The sequence below is a fragment of the Papio anubis genome, chromosome 4 (genome assembly GCF_008728515.1).
Source record: "Papio anubis isolate 15944 chromosome 4, Panubis1.0, whole genome shotgun sequence".
NCBI classification, from domain to species: Eukaryota; Metazoa; Chordata; class Mammalia; order Primates; family Cercopithecidae; genus Papio; species Papio anubis.
This window is the reverse complement of record NC_044979.1, coordinates 88,853,189-88,878,315: the sequence shown is the minus strand read 5'-3', so window position 1 is coordinate 88,878,315 and position 25,127 is coordinate 88,853,189. Positions and strand designations below refer to the sequence as shown.

The following is a 25,127-nucleotide window of genomic DNA, read 5'->3' as shown; positions in this document are numbered from 1 at the left end:
ATCTGCTGATCTGGGCTTGTGAGTGTATTATTTGTTAATTTTGTGGTTGAGTATTACTAAGGAGACTATTCTTCTCAAGCCCATAGTTGTGTGATAGTGTTTCTGACATCTCACCTTGTGTTTGATATTACATTGGTCAGTGCTATGCAAACTGAATTGTACCATTTTGAATAATAAAGAACTAAAATAATGTAATGTATATAAGCAATTGAAAAAGAAGACTAACCAGAAAAGGATAATAGACTTTTGAATTTTTAGACCAGTGTGAATCATACCAAATTCCATTTATTTCTATACTCTGTTCTTTTCATAAACAGTTCTCCTTCAGGTAATAGGTTTTAGGAATACCACTATCTAACAATGCATTCGAAAGCTGTGATCAGCCACTGACAATTTGAAGTAGTTGGGACCAGGCCAGCTGCTGCAGGATATAACACAAACGTGAATGTGAAAAAAATGTAAGCAGCAATGTCTCAGCTGGCAAAAGCACAGAAAAATTGCAGAGCAGATGAAAAGGTGAGACGGGAATGTTCACATGAATAAATGCATTTTGTCCATTAAGACTAGTCTACCACAAAGAATTCTCCTTGCTGGTCTACTTTATGGACTCCATCTGGGATTGTGTAGAAAAGAGAATGGTTTGGTCTCCAAATTGCATTATCAGAAACATGAAATCCTTAAAGATAACTCTAAAATTGACCAGAGTATGAAAGCCTTCTGCCATACAATGTGAATGCCACTGGCAAAAAAATGAATAATAGACTTGCACTCAGGAAAGGACCAGATAAATAAATCTAGCTCATTTTCCTTCACTTTGGGGTTTCTAGGTAAAGGATACATTTAATCAAAAGCAGAGCTTTAAATATGAAAACTATTTGATAATTCTATCGTAAATATGTAATAAAACATGAGACTAAATCTGTACATAGTGTTATGATATATTCATTCACAATCTCAACTACTGAACGATCCATAAGACACTACCAATGATTTCATGTTTTTAAAAACCAATTAATTTCCCTTGTAACATAGAATATATTATCCACCGTTTAAAGAAAAAAATCCATAAAGAAAATTTTTTATCCATAGAAATGAACAAACTGAATGAATGGCTTTACATCGTCAAAAGTCAATTATTTTTAGTAGCTTGCAGAGGAAAAGGATCAGACTGATGTAACTCACGCAGTCATATGTAGGCAAGTGCACTTGACCTGGGGAAAAATTCTGTCTGCTTTGGCATTTCTAATTCAAGTAAAATATTTTACAGACTCAGTTTAAACCTAAGTTGAATTTGAATAGGAATTTTGTTGACTACATTTTGGGACCATAATTGTCTTGTGAAAGTTTAGAATTCCAGTACTTGAATTATGTTTAGAACCTAACAGAGACCCAGTAAAAGAAATAATTAGTAAATGTTAAAATAATGTAAGAAAACCCATGGAGGGCATTTTTCTTTTAAAAATACCTTAGATTCAATGCAGAAGGTTACTGGATTTCAGACAACAATGTACATTTATAGCAACTAAATCAAATAGCAGCTGGTTGTTACATATTTTGCACATTTGACAATGGGAGCCTTTCTGAATTGATATGACTGTTATTTTTAACCTTTGAAAGCATAAAAAGATATATTTTTCCAAATAAAAATGGTATTCACCAGGCATCTACTGAAATAAGTTTAAAGAAATAATGAAAAAATGAAAGTATTCAAATCCCTTCATCAAGTTATAAACACATCAATCATTTCGATAAAAAGAAATCACTTTTAGTGGTAAGAGGACAGTTAATATTTTAAATCTATTCATTTCCATGTGGCAAAACTCTAAATTCAAAGTTTAGTTTATAACCAAAAATAATAATTACTTAGCAAAGAGTTTCTCAGAAGATCAACTCAATAAATAACGTCTATTTGCAAACAGTGCTACCATGTGTATGTAATAATTCTGCAACATTGGAACACACACATCAGGCAGCTGCTCAGCTCATCAACACTGACTGAGTACTTACAATGTGCCCCGCCCAGAGTCAGGTGGTAAGCTCTGTGCTACTTGAATCTATGATGGTTCATCAATCATGGTGTTTGCACTATATAGTTAATATTTTTCTATTACTCCCCAAATGAATACTGGCCTCTTTACATGATTTATTTAAGTAAGTAAAAGAGTGTGTCCAATTCTGGATTACCTCACATTTATTTAGCAGCCCAGTTTCTTGCAGTCGTGACCAGATACTCTGTATTCGTCCAGCATGTTCAGGGTGGGTGGTGGAATTGCCACAAACGCACTGGTGTTTCAGCATCAAGGGGTCATAGGCAATTCCTTCAAGACAAGGGAAATACAGCACAAGATTGAGTAATGATACAAGATAATGACACATGTTAGGATATAATACGATAACTCCAAAAAAGTCATTATTCTTAAAATAAATTTAACAAAGGGGGAAATAATACGTAACAAATTCTCAGGAGCACATAAGAACTATTTAGTCCTGTCTATCTGGATACTTAGGCAAAAACATGAACTCATGCACTAACCAGTACAGAGAACCTAGTTTAGTAAATCTGTAAAGTGATGAAGATGATAACATTTTAAGACACGTCAGATTAAAAAAATATATATATATATAGTAATCTTATGAGTATTTTAAATCATTATGAATTGTTTTTAGGCAGATAATTTAATTCAGCAGAGGTTTTAATTTCACCACACCATTGGAGCCACAAAATGAGCTGGCTCTTTACATCTTTCATGAGTAATTCTAGCCTGACTTTAGTTCGCGGTTTCATTTTTGTAATAAAATGGAGGATTTTCCCACTGTTTGCCTATCCTGTTTAGTAATTTCTTCAAGGCTGTTCAAAAACAGTTTCTTTGTTTATTTGTGTTTCTTACCACCATTTATGTCATTATGTAACCAATATGGATGTTGTAGATCTTATAATATTGTGGGGCATTTAAAGTGTTTCTTTAAAAAAAAATGTAAATTACAATGCCACTACTAGAGATTATACAGATACTAATGAATACAATCTTTTAAATTATCAGGTATTAGCATATTTCATTTTCAGGTAGGCCTTATGATGAGAAAGATTTTATAATGACATGATAAAACTAATTATTAGCAGAACTTAAAATAGAACTTTTTAAAGTAACAAGTTAGATGATAATTATAACTCTGGCTCATTTAAAGAAGATTTCTACCCATAAACCTATTCCTTGAGGTGGAAACGTGTTACTTGCAAAATTGCCTGACATAAGAAATTATTTAACAAATCAAATGTCTTCCAATAAGTGACCACTGAAGTTTATTTGTAGATGGCAAGAACACCCATTATAAGAAATTTTACAACAACCAAAAACATCTTCAGGAATAGATGAGCACAAGTAATTTATGCTGTAAAGGAAGTTTAATTAAATACATTTTATTCTCCTTTTGGCTCACATTATTGTGTTAAAGAAATGTTACTCAAGAGAAGAAAATATTTTTCCTTGCGTGTACTAAAATAATGCAGAAGAATGGCACATGCATTTTGAAACCATGTGGTAAAAATTATGTCTAAGAAAAAAAATATAATCTTACTATTCCAAATAATATCTATTCTTAGGACTCAAATGGCTTCAAACTCCATCCATCTTCCCCTGATTCTCACATTTTCTTCCTTAGGACTGACCTCCCTTACGAGCAGCTTACTTGCACACTTACCCATTGAATGACCCATCCGAAATCTCCACTTAGTTGTCTCATAGTTTTCATAAAGTGAAAATGTCTCTGATTTTTAATTCGTGATCTTAAACCACACATGACACTACTCATGTTTACAAAAGACATCAAGAACTGCCATTGTTCATACGAGAAACCTTAATGTCCCCTTGACGTCCCCACCTCCAATGAACCAAAGCAGTGTCTGTTTTCCCTCCAAAACAGATCCTGAATCACTCACTCTCCTTATCTCCACTGCCAAAACCATACGCAATTCAAGGTTTTATTATCTTTAATCTGGACTCCTGAGATTGCCTGGTAACACACAACCTGACTTTCACTCTTTTCCATTTGCCATACAGCAGTGGCCACTTCTGCTTAAATCCTTCAGGGCCTTCACTGAAGAGACTGAAATTCCTCCGGGCCAGCATAAATATGCCCCTCCCCATCTTTCCAGCTTCATTTCATATCCCTCCCTCTTTTGTTCTCTATTTCGCCTACAAAGGCCTTCCTTCCTTTCCCCAAAAGGTCAAAATCCTAGCAGCCTTGTGATATTCATACATGCTATTCCCTCTATGCCAGAAATTCTTCCTTCTTGACCTCCATAACTCCAGTCCTCATTTGGCTAATTTTTTTTCACTCTTCAAGGCTGTTTTTCATGTCACCTCCTCTACCAAGCATACCCTGAGATCTCTAGATTAGGTCTCCTACTATACGCTCTCTTAGCATCCTCTAGGTCTCCTTCAAGCATTTGTCACAATTATATAATTGTTGTATAATTTTGTTAATTGTATATTTTCTTCACTAGACGGTGAGATCTTTGAGAGCACAGATTATAGTTGTATTTTTACCTCTGAAATTTCAGTGGCCATCAACATGCTTAAATAAAGCAGGTCCTCAAAAATATTTTTTAATGAGTGAATGAAAACCATAAATGAATGAATATATCCCAAAAATAGTTCAGGTATTTCCACTGTAAAGCTTTCCTCAATGAATCTAATTGGTGGATCTCCTTGGATTCCTGAAGAGTAGTCTTGTTTAATCTTCTACCTTTTATTTTATGTCCCTTATCTTCCTACCCTAAGTGCTTCCAATATAGGCATTTATTTTACTCAGCTTTATATTTCTACATGGAATTTCATAAAGTCCTCTTTTTACATTTTGCATAAAGTCCAATATGGATAAATATTTTTAAATAAAGTCAGAAGGAAGATATCAAGGAAGGCAGACAAGGAAGCAGGCAAGCAGGAAGGAAGAATAACATTTAAAATACAAAGATGTGTAAGACATGTCTTCACAATTTAAATATATCAAGTATTTATGAGTTACTACCATATAAGAAGAACTGTTTAACATTTTTTCAACTATAGTTTCATAAATAAAAAGTGATAGTTGAATAAGAATATGGAAACAAAAGGTATAACATCTGCCTCATTTTGAAAATATGTTTTTGGCCAGGTATGGTGTCCCACACCTGTAAGCCTAGTACTTTGGAAGGCTGAGGCAGGAGGATTGCTTGAGCCCAGGAATTTGAAACCAGCCTGAACAACATAGGGAGACACTGTCTCAACCAAAATTTTTAAAAACTAGCCAGGAGTGGTAGTGTGCCTGCTGCTGGTGGGAGAATTGCTTGAGCCCAGGATGTCAATGCGGCAGTGAGCAGTTATTGAGCCACTGCAATCCCGCCTGGGCCACAGGGTGAGAACTTGTATCTGGAAAAAAAAAAAAAGAAGAAGAAGAACTATATTCTTCAAGAGTAGAGATTCTAATCGTTACATTGCTTAACTTTTTCACTATTTCATCTCTTGACATATCTAAGCTTACCTCCATAGTAATGTTTCCCCCTTTTAATGTCATTTTCCCCATAATCCACTGCCAAGAAAAAAAAAAATTGTAAAACAGGTTATGGTAGCTGGGAATTATTGCCAGGTACCTGGAGATTATAATTCAAAGTCCAGGGGCTCTTGGAAAGCCATTTGAATTTAAAGGGAAATACATACAATCTGGAACTCCAAACTTCCACTGAGTCATTCTAACGATGTATCACTGAGGTGTTAACAGGTAGGCTGCAAAATGAAACTTTAACCTCATCCTTCATCTCCATTCCTTTCCTCTCTCTTTCATTCTCTCTCTTTGGCTTCTCAGAAACATGGACTTACAGGGTGAGAAATAAGACTGCTCTTCTCTTTTCAATTCATATGGAATTCTACTTCTGTTTGACCCTTTCTGGCTCACTGATTACCATTTGCAATATAACATAAGCCAATAGATTAATTATTTTTTCTCCTGATCAGTGGGACAAGAGTTAAAATTAGGATTTGAAAAATAAACAAAAGAGTGTCAAAATATTTACCTGCATTTTAAACAATAGTTGTTTGTTTTCCACATATATATGTTGAAAATATGTATACATACACATATTTTTTACAAGAAATCCTTAAAATTTCTTGATAAATTTTTTAGATAAACTTGGAATTGTACTTTCTCTGTCTCTCAGTCTTATTAAATGAGATAATGTATTTGTAGCATCGAGTATAGTGTCTTTCCTTCTTTATTGCATGTAGTTGTCATTTTTTAGCCATATACTCTATTTATGTCTTCAAATTTACACTCAGTCTAGTAAGACCTGTTAGCCTGAGTCTATAGAGTCTTTAGACAACTTATCTTGTCTATAAAAATAGCTGAGTTTAGAATATTTAGACTAAAATTATTGATCCTGATTTCTAGTTCCTAACATTCAACTTCATATTGCATTTCTGGGAACTACCTGAGGTTTCACACCTTCCCAAGGTGTTTGCTAAACAACACTTATTAAACATCTTCTAGGGCAAGGGACAGGACAAAGGACTAGCACAGTACATATATATATATACATGACATGGCATCCCCCTAGAAGATGCAGAATCAGTAGACAGTTATTGAATGCTCACCATGTTCCAGATTCTAGCAGCTTCATTTTACCACATTTAACTTAAAATCTAGTAGTAAGGCTGGGTGCAGTGGCTCACGCCTGTAATGCCAGCACTTTGGAAGGCCAAGGCGGGCGGATCACCAGAGGTCAGGAGTTCGAGACCAGCCTGACCAACATGGAGAAACACCGTCTCTACTAAAAATACAAAAAATTAGCCGGGTATGGTGGCATATGCCTGTAATCCCAGCTACTCAGGCGGCTGAGGCAGGAGAATCGCTTGAGCCTGGGAGGTAGAGGTTGCAGTGAGCCGAGATTGCGCCATTGCACTGCAGCCTGGGTAACAAGAGCAAAACTCCGTCTCAAAAAAAAAAAAAAAAAATCTAGTAGTAGAAGTGAGAAAACTATGACACTTTTGAAAGCTCTGCTAAAGAAAAAACTTGTGAGGCTAGAGAATCAAAGAAGATCTCCTAAAAACAAAACTTTTTTTAAAAAGATGGAATGATCTGCAAATGGTAGAATTACTAAAAAAGATAAAAGAAACTTCTGAAACAAGGTTGATTTCTAATGACCTTCAAATCACACACATAGCAGCTGTTACTATTTCTATCCATAACGCTAATCTATCCATAAGACTTATGTTGTCTTATTTTTAAAATTTCTTTTTTAATATTTTAATTTTAATTTTTTAATTTTATGTTTTCTGGGGACAGATTCTCACTCTGTCACCTAGGTTGGAGTGCAGTTTATATTTTACTATTTGTAATTTTTTTTTTTTTTTTTTTTTGAGATGGAGTCTCACTCTGTCACCCAGGCTGGAGTGCAGTGGCACAATTACTGTCTGTAACATTTTTTAACAAGAACATATAACTCAGAACACATAACTCAAAGTACCAAACAGTGTAATTTTTAGATTATTTGTGAAACTTGATGTTTCCAGCAAGCAAATGATATAATGTCTAAAAGTTCTGTCTAAAAAAATTAATAAATTGTACCTCTCACTAGATAAGAAGCATTTCCTAAATCTTACAGCTTTGTGTTTGTTTGTTTGTTTCATGTAAGTCATCTTAACAGAGTATCAGACAGCTAGAAAGGAAGTGGGTAGAAGAAATTCTCAACATAAGCCTTTCAACTAACACTATATGAATGTCTGTTAAGGCCTAGGAATTAGATTAAGTGTTGCCATTTAACTGTAAAGCCAGGAAGGAGATTCAACCAGCATGTAAGTTGGCAAAAAGTGAAGCCAAACACAATTCACTACACATGTGCTGGCAAAATATCTGGAAATATTTTTCTACATTCAAGAATGAGTGAGAAAAAAAAAAAAAACAGGGCCTTTGAGAATATACTACAGATATTATGAAGGAAATATCATTCATACTGCTTAGTTCAGTGAACATGATTTACTATAGGAAGCAAAATAAGATTTTAGAAAATGTTTTGTTCTCTTCAAATGTCAAAAGGCACTGGCCCTATAACATCAGAAACCAAAACTAAATAAAGGCAGAGATAAAACTAAATTAAAAAGACAATGGAATGAATAAAAATAAAACTGGATATGATAAACAGGGATTGCAAGGAAATTAAAGAGTAGCAAAATTAAAATCTATACTGGAGGCAATAAAGAAAGGAATTTACATTTCAGAAAGTCAGATCAGTGCTATTGAATACAAACTTGAGACGTCTCCAGAATATAAAGGAAAGGACTACTAGATGTACATAATAAGATGAAAATAGAATGGTCAGAAAAAAAATCACCAAACAAAAAGTTGTCATTGCTTCTGAGGAGGAAATCTGACTAACCAAATACAGGAATACCTGGGACATAGTGCTGGTTTGATTCCAAATCATCCGAATAAAGCAAATATCACAATAAAGCAAGTCACGTGAGTTTTTTGGTTTGCTTATGCATGTAAAAGTTATGTTTACATTATACCATAACCTATGAAGAGTGGAATCATTGTGTCAAAGAAACCAATGTGTATACCTTAATTAAAAATTAATTTACTGCTAAAGTGCTAATAATCATCTGAGCTTTCAGTGAGTCATAATCTTTTTGCTTGTGGAGGGTCTTGCCCTGATATTGATGGCTGCTAACTGATCAGGGTAGTAGTTATTGAAGGCTGGAGTGGCTATGTCAATTTCTTAAAATAAGCAACAATGAAGTTTGCAACATCCATAAACTCTTCCTTTCACAAAACATTTCTCCCGGCATGAAATGTTGCTTGGTATTATGACATTTAACCTATAGAAGGCCCTCTTTCAAAACTGGAGTCAATCCTGTTCAACTTTGCTGCTGCTTTATCAACTAAGTTTATGTAATATTCTAAATCCTTCGTTGTCATTTCAGCAATGCCCACTGCATCTTCACCAGGAGTGGACTCCATCCCAAGAAAACATTTTTCTCGCTCAACCCCTAAGAAATAACTCCTTATTAATTCAAGTTTTATAACAAGATTGGAGCAATTCAGTCATATATTGAGGTTCCACTTCTAATTCTAGTTCCCTTGCTACTTCTGCAGTTAGTTCCTCCATTGAAGTATTGAATCCCTCGAGTCATCCATGAGAACTGGAATCAACTTCTTTCAATCACTTGCCAATGTTGATATTCCTCCCATGAATCATGAATGTTCTTAATGGCATCTAGAATGGTGAATCCTTTCCAGAAGGTTTCAATGTACTTTGTTCGATCTATCAGGGGAATCACTGTCTATGGCAGGTATAGCCTTATAGAGGATATTTCTTAAATAATAAGATGTAAAAATTTAAAAGACCCCTTGATCTATGGGCTGCAGAATGGATGCTGTGTTAGCAGGTATGAAAACTTAATCTCCTTGCACATATCCATCAGACTTCTTGGGTGACCAGTTATACAGTCAATTAGGCAGTAATATTTTGAAAGGGAACATTTTATCCCCCTGAGTAGTAAGTCTAAAAATTGAGCTTAAAATGCTCTAAACAGATATGCTGTCACCCAGGCTTTGTGGTTCCATTTATAGAGCACAGGTAGAGTAGATTTAGCATAATTCTGAAGGGCATAGTATTTTGAGAAAGGGAAATGAGCATTGGCTTCAACTTAAAGCCACTAGCTGCATTAGTCTCTAACAAGAGAATCACCTTATCTTTTGAAGTCAGTCATTGACTATTTCCCTCTATCTCTTAAAGTTTTCTCCCTATCTCTTCTTCCAATGAAAGGCTGTTTCATCTACAATAAAATTATGTTGTTTGGTGTAGCCATCATCATCAGTGATCTTAGCTAGACTTTCTGGAAAACCTGTTGTAGCTTCTACATCAACACTTGCTGCTTTATCTTGCACTTTTATGCTATGGAGATGGCTTATTTTCTTAAACCTCAAGAGCCAACCTCTGCTGGCTTTCAACTTTTCTTCAGCAATTTCCTCACCTCTCTCAGCCCTCATAGAAATGAAGAGTTAGGGACTTGCTCTGGATGAGGGTTTGGCTGAAGGAAATACTGTGACTGGTTTGATCTATCCAGACCACTAAAACTCTCTCCATATAAGCAATAGGGCTGTTTTGCTTTCTTATCATTTTTCTGTTCATTACAGTAGCACTTTTAATTTCCTTCAAGAGCCATTCTTTTATATTCACAGCTTGGGTAACCAGCACGAGAGACCTAGCTTTTGCCTATCTCAGCTTTTGAAGCGACTTCCTCACTAAGCTCACTCATTTCTAGCTTTTGATAGAAATTGGGAGACATGTGACTCTTCCTTCACTTGAACACAGAGGCACTTTAGGGTTATAAATTTGCCTAATTTCAATATTGTAGTGTCACTGGAATAGAGAGGGCCAAAAAGAGAAAGGAAGATGGGGCCATGCCCACTTAGTGGAGCAGTCAGAACACACACAACATTTATCTACTAAGTTCACTGTCTTGATTGGGTGTGGTTCATGGTTCCCCAAAACAATTACAAAAGTACTATAAAAAGATCACTGATTGGGTCCATTCCAAGATGGCCAAATAGGAACAGCTCTGGTCTGCAAGTCCCAGTGTGGTCAACACAGAAGATGGGTGATTTCTGCATTTCCAATTGAGGTACCTGGTTCATCTCAGTGGGACTGGTTGGACAGTTGGTGCAGCCCATGGAGGGTGAGCCGAAACAGGGCAGGGCATCATCTCACCCGGGAAGCACAAGGAGTTGGGGGATTTCCCTTTCCTAGCCAAGGGAAGCCATGACAGACTGTACCTGGAAAAAGAACAGGACACTTCTGCCCAAACACTGTGCTTTTCCCAAGGTCTTAGCAACTGGCAGACAAGGAAATTCTCTTCTGTGCCTGGCTCGGTGGGTCCCATGCTCACAGAGACTTGCTCACTGCTAGCGCAGTGTGAGATGCAACTGCGAGGCAGCAGCCTGGCTGGGGAAGGGGTGTCCGCCATTGCTGAGGCTTGAGTAGGTAAAACAAAGCAGCCAGGAAGCTCAAACTGGGAGGAGCCCATCGCAGCTCTGCAAGGCCTACTGCCTCTATAGACTCCACCTCTGTAGGCAGGGTATAGCTGAACAAAAGGCAGCAGACAACTTCTGCAGACTTAAACGTCCCTGTCTGACAGATCTGAAGAGAGCAGTGGTTCTTCCAGCACAGCATTTGAGCTCTGAGAATGGACAGACTACCCCTTCAAGTGGGTCACTGACACCCATGTAGCCAAACTGGGAGAAACCTCCCAGTAGGGACCAAGAAACACCTCATAGAAGTGGGTGCCTCTCTGGGACAAAGCTTCCAGAGGAAGGATCAGGCTGCAATATTTGCTGTTCTGCAGCCTCCACTGGTGATACCCAGGCAAATAGCATCTGGAGTGGACCTCCAACAAATTCCAGCAGACTGGCAGCTGAGGAACCTGACAGTTAGAAGGAAAACACACAGAAAGGAATAGCATCAACATCAACAAAAAGGACATCTACAACAAAACCCCATCTGCAGGTCACCAACATCAAAGACCAAAGGTAGATAAAACCACAAAGATGGGGAGAAACCAGAGCAGAAAAGCTGCAAATTCTAAAAACCAGAGTGCCTCTTCTCCTCCAAAGGATTGCAGCCCCTCACCAGCAATGGAACAAGGATGGATGGAGAATGATTTGACGAGTTGACAGAAGTAGGCTTCAGAAGGTTGGTAATAACGAACATCTCCGAGCTAAAGGAGCATGTTCGAACCCATCTCAAGGAAGCTAAAAACCTTGAAAAAAGATTAGATGAATGGCTAACTAGAATAAACAGTGTAGAGAAGAGCTTAAATTACCTGATGGAGCTGAAGACCATGGCACGAGAATTTCATGACACATGCACAAACTTCAAAAGCCGATTCAATGAAGTGGAAGAAAGGGTATCAGTGATTGAAGATCAAATTAATGAAATAAAGTGAGAAGACAAGGTTAGAGAAAAAAGAGTAAAAAGAAATGAACAAAGCCTCCAAGAAATATGGGACTATGTGAAAAGAACAAATATATGCTTCATTGGTGCACCTGAAAGTGATGGGGAGAAGAGAACCAACTTGGGAAACACTCTTCAGGATATTATCCAGGAGAACTTCCCCAACTTCAAAAGGCAGGCCAACATTCAAATTCAGGAACTACAAAGAACACCACAAATATTCCTCAAGAAGAGCAACCCCAAGACACATATTTTCAGATTCACCAAGGTTGAAATGAAGGAAAAAATGTTAAGGGCAGCCAGGGAAAAAGGTCGAGTTATCCACAAAGGGAAGTCCATCAGACTAACAGTGGATCTCTTGGCAGAAACCCTACAAACCAGAAGAGAGTGGGGGCTAATATTCAACGTGGTCAAAGAAAAGAAATTTCAATCTAGAATTTCATATCCAGTCAAACTAAGCTTAATAAGTGAAGGAGAAGTAAAATCCATTACAGACAAGCAAATGCTGAGAGATTTTGTCAACACCAGACCTGCCTTACAAGAGCTCCTAAAAGAAGCACTAAACATGGAAAGAAAAAACTGGTACCAGCCACTGCAAAAACATGCCAAATTGTAAAGACCATCAATGCTATGAAGAAACTACATCAATTAATGGGCAAAATAACCAGCTAATATCATAAGGACAGGATCAAATTCACACATAACAATATTAATGTTAAATTTAAATGGGCTAAATGTCCCAATTAAAAGATGCAGACTACAAATTAGATAACGAGTCAAGACCCATCAGTGTGCTGTGTTCAGCAGACCCATCTCACGTGCAGAGATCACATAGGCTCAAAATAAAGGGATAGAGGGAGATCTACCAAGCAAATGGAAAGCAAAAAAAAAAAAAAAAAAAAAAAAAACCAGAGGTTGCAATCCTAGTCTCTGGTAAAGCAGACATTAAACCAACAAAGATCAAAAGAGACAAAGAAGACCATTACATAATGGTAAAGGGATCAGTTCAACAAGAAGAGCTAACTATCCTAAATGTATATGCACCCAATACAGGAGCACCTAGATTCATAAAGCAAGTCCTTAGAGACCTATAAAGAGACTTAGACTCCCACACAATAATAATGGGAGATTTTAACACCCCACTGTTAATATTAGACAGATGAAGGAGACAGAAGGTTAACAATGATATCCAGGACTTGAACTCAGCTCTGCACCTAACAGACATCTACAGAACTCTCCACACCAAATCAACAGAATATACATTCTTCTCAGCACCACATCACACTTATTCTAAAATTGACCACATAATAGGGAATAAAGCACTCCTCAGCAAATGTAAAAGAACAGAAATCACAACAAACTGTCTCTCAGACTACAGTGCAATCAAATTATAACTCAGGATTAAGTACTAATTAATTCTAATGAAAACTAAATTCTAATAAAAACTGCACAACTACATGGAAACTGAACAACCTGCTCCTGAATGACTACTGGGTACATAATGAAATGAAGGCAGAAATAAAGATGTTCTTTGAAACCAATGAGAACAAAGACACAACTTATCGGAATCTCTGGGACACATTTAAAGTAGTGAGTAGAGGGAAATTTACAGCACTAAATGCACACAGGAGAAAGCAGGAAAGAATTAAAATTGACACCATAACATTACAGTTAAATGAACTAGAGAAGCAAGAGCAAACAAATTCAAAAGCTAGCAGAAGGCAAGAAATAACTAAAATAACAGCAAAACTGAAGGAGATAGAGACACAAAAAGCCCTTCAAAAAATCAATGAATCCAGGAGCTGGTTTTTTGAAAAGATCAACAGAATTGATAGACCACTAGCAAGACTAACAAAGAAGAAAATAGAGAAGAATCAAATAGACACAATAAAAAATCATATAGGGGATATCACCACTAATCCTACAGAAACACAAACTACCATCAGAGAATACTATAAACACCTCTATGCAAACAAACTAGAAAATCTAGAAGAAACGGATAAATTCCTGGACACATACACCCTCCCAAGGCTAAACCAGGAAGAAGTTGAATCTCTAAATAGACCAATAACAGGCTCTGAAATTGAGGCAATAATTAATAGCCTACCAACCAAAAAAAAGTCCAGGACCAGATGGATTGCCAGCCAAATTCTACCAGAGATACAAAGAGGAGCTGGTACCATTCCTTCTGAAACTATTCCAATAAATTGAAAAAGAGGAAATCCTCCCTATCTCATTTTATGAGGCCGGCATCCTCCTGATATCAAAGCCTGGCAGAGACACAACAAAAAAAGAGAATTTTAGACCAATATCCCTGATGAACATTGATGTGAAAATCCTCAATAAAATACTGGCAAACCGAATCCAGCAGCACATTGAAAAGTTTATCCTCCATGATCAAGTTGGCTTCACCCCTGGGATGCAAGGCTGGTTCAACATATGCAAATCAATAAACATAATCCATCACACAAACAGAACCAACGACAAAACCACATAATTATCTCAATAGATGCTCAAAAGGCCTTCAAGAAAATTCAACAGTCCTTCATTCTAAAAACTCTAAATAAATTAGGTATTTATGGAATGTATCTCAAAATATTAAGAGCTATTTATGATATACCCATAGCCAGTATCATACTGAATGGGCAAAAACTGGAAGCATTCCTTTTGAAACCAGCACAAGACAAGCATGCCATCTCTCACCACTCCTATTCAAGATAGTGTTGGAACTTCTGGCCAAGGCAATCAGGCAAGATATAGAAAAAACAGTATTCAATTAGGAAAAGAAGAAGTCAAATTGTCCCTGTTTGCAGATGACATGATTGTATATTTAGAAAACCCCATCATCTCAGCCCAAAATCTCGTTAAGCTGATAAGCAACATCAGATATGTCTCAGGATACAAAATCAATGTGCAAAAATCACAAGCATTCCTATACACCAATAACAGACAGAGAGCCAAATCATGAGTGAACTCCCATTCACAATTGCTACAAAGAGAATAAAATACCTAGCAATCCAATCTACAAGGGATGTGAAGAAGCTCTTAAAGGAGAACTACAAACCACTGCTCAATGAAATAAAAGAGGACACAAACAAATGGGAAAATCATTCCATGCTCATGGATAGGAAGAATGGCCATACTGCCCAAGGTAATTTATAGATTAAGTGCCATCACCATCAAGCTACCAATAACTTTCTTCACAGAATTTGAAAAAACTACTTTACAGTTCATATGGAACCAAAAAAAGAGCCTGCATTGCCAAGACAATGTGAAGCAAAAAGAACAAAGCAGGACGCATCACACTACCTGACTTCAAACTATACTACAAGGGTACAATAACCAAAACAGCATGATACTGGCACCAAAACAGAGATAGAGACCAATGGAACAGAACAGAGGCCTCAGAAATACACCACACATCCACAACCATCTGATCTTTGACAAACCTGATAAAAACAAGAAATGGGGAAAGGGTTCCCTATTTAATAAATGATGCTGGGAAAACTGGCTAGCCATATGTAGAAAGCTGAACTGGATCCCTTCCTTACACCTTACACAAAAATTAACTCAAGATGGATAAAGACGTAAATGTTAAACCTAAAAACATAAAAACCCTAGAAGAAAATCTAGGCAATACCATTCAGGACATAGGCATGGGCAAGGACTTCATGTCTAAAACACCAAAAAAAATGCCAACAAAAGCCAAAATAGACAAATGGGATCTAATTAAACTAATGAGCTTCTGCACAGCAAAAGAAACTACCATCAGAGTGAACAGGTAACCTACAGAATGGGAGAAAATTTTTACAATGTACCCATCTGACAAAGGGCTAATATCCAGAATCTACAAAGAACTCAAACAAATTTACAAGAAAAAAACAAACAACCCCATCAAAAATTGGGCAAAGGATACGAACAGACATTTCTCAAAAGAAGACAGTTATGCAGCCAACAGACACATGAAAAAACCACAATGAGATACCATTTCACACCAGTTAGAATGGCGATCATTAAAAAGTCAGGAAACAACAGATGTTGGAGAGGATATGGGGAAATAGGAATGCTTTTACACTGTTGTTGGGACTGTAAACTAGTTCAACCATTGTGTAAAACAGTGTGGCGATTCCTCAAGGATCTGGAACTAGAAATACTATTTGACCTAGCAATCCCATTACTGGGTATATACCGAAAGGATTATAAATCATGCTACTATAAAGACACATGCACACGTATGTTTATTGCAGCACTATTCACAATAACAAAACTTGGAACCAACTTAAATGTCCATCAATGATAGACTGGATTAAGAAAATCTGGCACATATGCACCACGAAATACTATGCAGCCATAAAAAAGGATGAGTTCTTGTCCTTTGCAGGGACATTGATGAAGCTGGAAACCATCATTCTCAGCAAACTATCACAAGGACAGAAAACCAAACACCACATGTTCTCACTCATAGGTGGGAACTGAACAATGAGATCACTTGGACACATGGCAAGGAACATCACACACCAGGGTCTGTCGGCGGGTAGGGGGCTGGAGGAGGGATAGCATTAGGAGAAATACCTAATGTAAATGACGAGTTGATGGGTGCAGCAAACCAACATGGCACATGTATACCTATGTATCAAACCTGCACGTTGTGCACATGTACCCTAGAATTTAAAGTATAATAATAAACAAAAAAGATCACTGATCACAGATCACTATAAAATATATAATAATGATGAAAAGTTTTGATATATTATGAGAATTACCCAAATGTGACTCAGAGACAGGAAGTGAACACATGTTATTGGAAAAGTGGCACCAATAGACTTACTCAGTGCAGGATTGCCACAAACCTTCAATTTTTAAAGTAAAATGTAATAAAACAAGTTATATTTGAAATAGGACTAATTGAGGATGTTTCCATAAGTAGAAAAAATATGTTCGTGGATAAGTAATTGCAAATCATACTTCCCACAAAGAAACACATATCAGGTTGGCCTCAGACTTCTACTCTTTAGTGCTAAACCCCTTGAACGTTTGATCACATTTCCAGACTTTTCAGATAAAAAACTTGTGTCCCAATAAGTCTGTCTTCAAAACATGTGCGAAGGTAATAGGATTAAATTCTTAGGTATAAAAAGCATACCCCCCAAAAAAATATGTGTGTGTGTGTATGATACACAAAAATAATATATAACTACATATTTATAAAAATATTTTCTACATTAATGTTTATATTATGATACATGATATATGTGATCAAGTTGAATTAATCTCCTAAATAAAAAAGATAGCTCTTTTTATCTTCTTCAGTGATTATTACATGGGTAAATTTTGGAAGAGTTTTTTGAAAGAAATTTCACATACATATATTTGAGGACAGCAATTTAAAAAATAGATTTCCTGACAAAAGGAAAAATTAGTCTCTCCATTCTAATATGGGTAATAACAGAAGCTACTCTAAAAGGCCTTAAGACATGCACACATACACACACACACACACACATATACACTGTATATATACAAATATACACACATACTTTCAGATATACACACATGCACATAGATATGTATACAAATACAAATTTCTTTATCCTGTTAAAGATAAGCTTATAGAGTAAAAAGTACTGATTGGAAAATAAGTATAAACATATTTTTATAGAAGTTACCTCTGAGTGGTAGAATAATGAGTGACTTTCATTATAATATTCTAGATTTACCAAATTGCCTTCAATGAACTTGTATCAATTTTTATAATTCTCAAAAGTATAAATGTTACCACAAAAGTTCAATTAATATATAACAATTATCTCAGGCCCTACTCAGTGGCTCACACCTGTATTCCCAGTACTTTGGAGGCCAAGGTGGGTGGATCACCTGAGGTTGGGCATTCAAGACCAGCCTGACCAACATGGAGAAACCCCATCTCTACTAAAAATACAAAATTAGCCAGGCATGGTGGCACATGCCTGTAATCCCAGCTACTAATGAGGCTGAGGCAGGAGAATCACTTGAACCCGGGAGGCAGAGGTTGTGGTGAGCTGAGATTGCACCAATGCACTCCAGCCTGGGCAACAAGACCAAAACCCCATCTAAAAAAAAAAAAAAATTATCTTGTAAAAATACTTTTATGCAATTTATGCCTACTTTCTACTCTCAGGAAATAGACTGAAGACGGCATCTTTCCAAAACTGACTAAACTCAGATAATATTTCTCCCTTGGAACGTTTTTTGTTCTTGTCAGAAAGGGAGTTATATGGCTAATCCAGTGGGTTGCGGAGGATGCACATGGATGGTGAAGGTTTAAATGATGTGCATTGAAAATTATGTGACTTTTGCGTTAAATAACTTTTTAGTAGCACCAAAAAGTATAGCGCTTAGAGGATAGATTTAAGCCAGCCTCCTAGCTCTAAAATGTATCTCTGTCCACTACCTTGCTATTTAGTGGAACAGCTATTGAGAGTGTGAGATCTTATGACTTTCTTTAAAAAAAAAAAAAAAATACAAATACAATAGCCTCTCCCCTCCCCCATCTGCAGTTTGTCTTTCTACAGTTTCAACTATGGTTTGAGAATATTAACTGGACAATTCCAGAAATGCACAATTATATAACAACAAAACTCTAAGTTTTAAATTGTGTATCATTCTGAGCAGCATGATGAAGTCTTACACTGCCCCAGTGTAAGACCAGCTTGCCCAGGATGTGAATTATCCCTCTGTCCAGCAGCTCCATGCTCTCTATACCACCTGCCCACTAGTCATTTAGTAGCTGTCTTGATGATCAGGTTGACTGTGGCAGTGTAAATAGGAACCCATTTTTCTTGTAAGATTTTCAGTGTAAAGATGCAACATTCTTGTAAGTTCAAATAAGCTAACAAATATTCCTCTGAGTTATTGTAACTTTTAAATAACTTAGTTATCCTTTAGCAGAGCAACAGTTACAATGTAACTACTTTCAGTGTATTCACTTTTAATTATTTTTTATTTCATAATGGCTCCAAAGTGCAAGAGTAGTGAGGTTGACAGTTTGGATATGCCAAAGGTAAGCCTTAAAGGGCTTCCTTTAAATGAAAAGTCTAAGTTCTCGACTTAAGGAAATTTTTTAAAAAAATCATATGCTAAGGTTGCTAAGCTCTACAGTAAGACGGAATCTTCTATCTGTGAAGTTGTGAAGAAGAAAAAAGAAATTTGTAATTGTTTTGCTGCCCCACCTCACCTCACACTACAAAAGTTATGACCATAGCGTGTGAGAAGTGCTTAGTTAAGATGGAAAAGGCTATAAATTTATGGGTGGAAGACATGAACAGAAATGGGTTCCTATTGACCTCAATTGGTTCAATAGTATGGGCTGTTGTAGGCATTCCCTGGGAGTCTTAGAATAGCTCCCATGTAGATAAGAGGGTCTACTGTATTTCTAAAGAACATAGGTGAATATTCCTTTAGATTGTTTAACATGTCTGCCACAAGTAGATATTAAAAAGTCAAAAGAAAGGAGATTAGTGCTTAAAATATATATTTTCAATCATACTAGAATGAAAACCTTATAGTTCTCATCTGAAATCAAGATCATTAGAATTACTAAAGTGATTTTTGAGATCATGTGGATTACAGTAGTATTCAGGCTACAGGGGAAATTTAAGTTTGGATTAAAGCCAGAGCAATATGTGGAATAGCAGAGTGAAGATGGTGCATTTCATTTCCTTAGGATTTGGAATAGTACTAAATGAATGTTACATATCAAGTATATATATATTTTAATCCCAATGCCAGTGGAGAAGCTATTATTATAAATTGCATATGTTGCATGATTTTAAAATATTGTGCCTTTTTCTTGTAAGATTTTCTGTGTAAAGATGCAACATTCTTGTAAGTTAAAATAAGCTAACAAATATTCCTCTTAGTTATTGTAACTTTTAAATAACTTAGTTATCCTTTAGCAGAACAAGTTACAATGTAACTTTTACTTTCAGTGTATTCAAATTTGAACTAGTAAATTTGTAAGTGTTTATTATGAAATTAATATTCATTGATTCAACTAAAATGTTTATTGAATGTCTATTAAGTACAAAATCCTGTGTTTTCTAAAATAATTTTATATAATCTCTCATGTGGGCAAGGAATTGCCTCATCAAATCCATTATATATGAAAAGAATCTTAAGTTCACTTTCCTATTTGTTTTTGGAATACATGCTTTGATAAATACTAAAATGCTGACATTATGAGGGGGAAAAAACCTAACTCTCTGAAATCACCTAGTCTTTGTTTGAATGATCAGAGTAGGATTATGTCCTGTTTATGTTACTGGGTTTACAGTCCACCCCTCCATCTGGATTCTTCTAAGGTCTACAAATCCTATCCATTTGGCAACACATTTTCCTTAAACTCCAGGTTCTCTCTAATATTCAGATATCTTGCTCCATTCATTCAAAGGAGCATATGAAAACTGGAAGACACTGAAGTATGTCAGAAAAGGGCCACCCCTCTTAACCGAGGAAAGAAACTTTATCCATAGGAATACAGCAATATATAGCAGCAAACTTGGGGACATCAACATGAAACTTTGTAGTTAAGCTTACTTAAAGAATTTATTTTTAATATTATTTTTAATTTTTGATATTATAATATTAAGGAAATTATTTCAGTCAATGGAAACAGTTATCATGACAGAATGGTTGTTACTCTGTATTTTCTGAAATATTAGGGTTGAATAAAAGACACGTTCAGGAGAAAGAATAGAGAGTAGGTAATTCATAAAGGCTATTGCTCTTTCTATATGCAAAAAATTATTCCTCTGTATCATGTATCCGATTTTGAGCAAAAACTCTGTGAATCCACAGGGATAGCACCAGGCATGATTGATTCAAAGGCTGCCACTAACACTGGGCAGTGTTCCTGGGTTTTCCGGAATATCTGGGCATAGTTTTGCTATGCTCCTGGAAGTAGGAGAGTCAGAGGCAATGGCTAGTATGGAGAAAGAAATAGACCCAGCTCATAGCTCCTAGTACGGAATGTTTTCTTATGGCATAAGGCATTATAAAAAGTAGCTCCTATGCATACTTATTAAAGATGCCTACCAAAGTTAATTAACTTGGTCATTTCATTCATTGATTTTTAAATAAAAGATAGTATTAAGGCTTGGGAATATGGTTTTAGAAAAGAGATTTAACTTTTCCAAGCACAAAGGCTTGCATGAGGTCACAGAAGCCACAAAAACAAGCTCTGAATCCTGAAAATGGATTTAAAAATAAATCAGATAACTCAAAAGAGCCTTTGGGGAAAGTACATATAAATTCTCCTTCTGCAGCATCCAAGTTATGAGTCTGTTAGGGCCACAATATCTTTCATTTGATCAGCCACAGTTTGAGAGCACGGAACTAGAATGGAGTAGACAAAAAGAAATAATTATCCACGCATGTATTTACAGCACTGTTCCTTTGCGGAGGGAATAGCACCCTTTGTGTGTGTGTGAGTGTGTGTGTGTGTTCCACACTTAACCTTCTTTTGGCCTTGGAATTATCTGGCTTGTTTTCCTCTGTAGTCAGGTTCTGAAATACCAAACACAGCTGTAGACAAAGGAAGAGGTTGGTCAAAAAGCCCACCCAGAGATTCCCTAATAAATAGAAATGAAAGTAACATACATAGAATCAAGTAAAGTTTGCTTTGGTACTATAGAATTCCATGAGTCATTTGCATGGGGAACCAGAAGAAAACAATGAAATAAAACAAAAAAACAAACTGGTTAAAGGGCACTCTTTGGAGTCAAGTGAGGAAGCCAAGCATCATAAATTTCCCAGTGGCTGGGCAGAAGGTAAGAGATTGAGGAACACTGCTAAAGAATGTTGCAGGGATTTTCATTTCCAAAAAACTCATGCACCTGTTGATGTATTTTCCAGGCCCTTGGATGATAGCAATTTATGAGGCTATTAGTACTGAGTCCAAGATTTATCAGATGTGCTGTTTGTCTTATAGCCAATATAACCTCACAAAATTTGGGTTGCACTGGGTTAAAATGGAGCGTTCTGCTATTGGAGTTATTCAGAGCATTTAAATCGGTTAATCCTACAAGAACGGTGCATTTAGCCTGCCTATTAGAGGGAGTCTTTAGGGATTCCTACCAGTTGCAGAGCCAGGCTGAAGGGGGCGGTCCATTGCTGGGTGAGGTAAAACAGAGGCAGCAGGGGAAGAGTGAGTCCTGGAGACAAGACGGTGTTTCTCTAATCCATCCATGCCAACCGCAGCCAGCGGCGCTTGGCGCACAGAGAGCGCACGTGTGTGCGGGGGTTCCAGGAAGGGCTGTTGCCAAGAAAAGAGCACAGTAGAAAGAAATGTGAGACAAGATTTGAGGGAGACACTGAGCGACATGTCAACAAATTAAGTTCATCAGGTCAGAGACATAATAAACGGTGTGAAGGAAAAAGAAAAAAAAAATAGAGAAAGGGAGAGAAAAAACAAGATCCAGTCAATAAATCCATTCAACAGATGTTTTCACAGTGACGGCCAGGGCCTGTCTGCCTGGCTAAGGAGGAGGTGATGGCAGGAGGCCTGTCAGTTTGAACTGATTGAAAGAAACAAACCTTTAACCTCAAGAGTAACGTCGACTTCGACTCATTTCCTACTTAGATACCAACGTTTTGAATACAGCCCCAGAACTGCCACACAACGTGGGAGAACAATTCAACGCTTTCAAACTGCCAGTGAGGGCTAATTCTGAAAATTCTCTCCTGAATTTGTTTCAGTGAATATTGTTTATGAATTCTATGGATGTCTCTAAAAATGACCAATTACACGATTGTATTTTGACACCTTTCAGTCTTCATATACTGGTATAGAAAAAAATGAGTATTTCATAGTTTGTATAGTATAATTTCAACACTGTAAAATTATTTGTTTTTAAAATATAGTATTAAGTATATCCTCAGTGATTTAACACTGTTATTATATTCTTCATCCTTCCCAACTTACCGAATCAGTGAATCACAGTTTGGAAGTTTATGGAAGATTCACTTAGTCTCTTCCTCTGTCTCCAAGAAAAGATACTCTCAAACACAGATAGGCAGCTTATTTAATCATCAATGCTACGCACCTAGCTTTGTGCAAAAAAAAGTATATATTTTAAAATATATATTTTAAATATATATTGTTTCATAATTTTATTTAATAAATATTTAGTTATTAATAAAAATATTTATCAAAATATATATACTACACTGTGAATATTTTCTCTTCAACCTAAGAGAATTCATAAGCTTTATGATGTTTTTATTTGTCTTTCCTAACGAATATGAAGAATAGCTGAACAGTGGTAAAAAAACATGATAATCTCTTGCAATGTATAAACTGTTGCTCCAAAGGTTGCCAGAGTATTTTTAAACAAGTCTAATTCTTGTAATTTGATAAATGTGTGTGCACTTCTGCTTCTGCTTCCTACCTGACTAGCATTTGTTCTTTTAAGACTTGAGGCAGACATTACTTCTCCTTAGTTAAGGCCTTGCCTTAACCTTCCTGCTAGACTAGGTGCTCCCCTTCTACCCAACATGTGCCATCACAGGTCATACTCATCCTGTATTTCCACCCAAGGCTTGCTACATGGTAGGTGTACAAATGACACTTGCTGAGAAACTTACTGAGAAAGCTAACAAATCTGTATACAATACAACTGTACTCATTGCATATCACATGGTTTTATGTAATTGTAGCTTTCTCTGTACATGATATGAGTTAATGCTGCATATAAACCTATAAATTGGGATTATAAATATAGATTTAATTACAGACCATAAGCAGAGATTTCTGAATTTAGAAAAAAGTAAGAATGATTTAAAATTAACTTTAAAATAGGCAATAGTTAATGTATATGTTGTTACTTCTGTTTTGCTCTACAGAATAATCAAACCATCAGTCAATTGGAAGGTATATGTCACATACCCAGGCTTTGGGCATTTGCTTCGATGATTGGGATGGATTGGTCAGGGACCTATTCTAGCTACAATGGTTTATACAGTTTTACAAAAGTCTAACTCTCCTGTTTTCTTGAGTGCCTTGTGTTCAATGTCCTGAGGACACAGCAGTAAGATTAATATAGTCCTTCCTCATATGGAACTTACTGTTACAGGGAATACAAATATATAATTATGATTTGGAGGGTTCTGTTGGGAAAAGGAAGCTTTTCCATATATGATCTATAATTTCTGGGTGCATGTTTATCTGATTTTTTGTAATATCCATCTCCTCCCTTTCTTTCTACTGTAATTTCTTCAACTCCGGTGTAAGACAGGGCAAAAGATTCCTAACTGATTACCCAACTTCTAATACCAAACAGTTCTATTCCTTCCTGCAAGAATTATCTTCCTGAAGCCCTGCAGTAAGCAAGACATTAACACAAAAAGACTCTGAAGGTCAACCCAGATTTGAAGAACCTCTACAGTCTGTCATTTGTACGCTCCTTTACCTGAGGCTAACTTACATTTTAAGCCTTAGATCATTTATTCCTTTTCTAAGTTCTAGCCAAATAGTGTCCACTGAACATCATTCCGAGGAATATCATTCCGAGGGCTGCAGTATGACTTTCATGGGCCCTGTGCAATTTTATCATTGTGGACTCCAAAAAACAGTATTAAAAACTACACTTTAAGCCTGCATTGGCATACATTGGATTCATTATTATATATTCATATTATTAGATTCATTTTTTTCTAAGAAATTAAAATGTAAAATGTGTCGTGGGCCCCTAACAGTATATCATAGGCTCTGGGCACTGTGTTTGCTGTGTCTCACGGATATATTGACCATGATCATTCATGCTTCTTCCAAGCCATCCTTTCTAGATCACCCCTCTATGTGTGGCTATGAAGCTCCACATTCAGCTCTACACACACCTTCTAAGGTCCACTTAAAATTTCACAGTCTCTTTTGAACACTCACATTAATTGTGCTTTCCCCTTCTGTTACATTCCCATCACATTTTATTTTTCTCTCTCCTTTTCCTGCCATAGTCTTTTATATATTAGAGTTATTGCATGCAGTAACTATTTCTTGAGCTCACACTCCATGCTGGACACGTTGCTAGTGTGCAGAACCTTTTTTATGCTTATTCTCTAGTGAGGAGACAGATACTAAATACAGACATGCATCCCATAACAATAT

At 36.4% G+C, this 25,127-nt stretch overlaps 1 protein-coding gene across 30 annotated transcripts in view; it reads right to left on the bottom strand.

Annotated features, from left to right (window-relative positions):
• The window catches only part of HDAC9 (histone deacetylase 9), a 709,012-nt gene that overhangs the window by 44,451 nt on the left and 639,434 nt on the right, over positions 1–25,127 (bottom strand). For all 30 annotated transcript variants that reach the window (XM_031665979.1, XM_031665983.1, XM_031665980.1 and 27 more), the window contains 2 exons: positions 22,100–22,277; positions 2,185–2,318 (listed from right to left, as the gene is read on the bottom strand). In XM_031665979.1, coding sequence (XP_031521839.1) covers positions 2,185–2,318; positions 22,100–22,277 — 312 coding nt within the window. The remainder of the gene's footprint in view (positions 1–2,184; positions 2,319–22,099; positions 22,278–25,127) is intronic.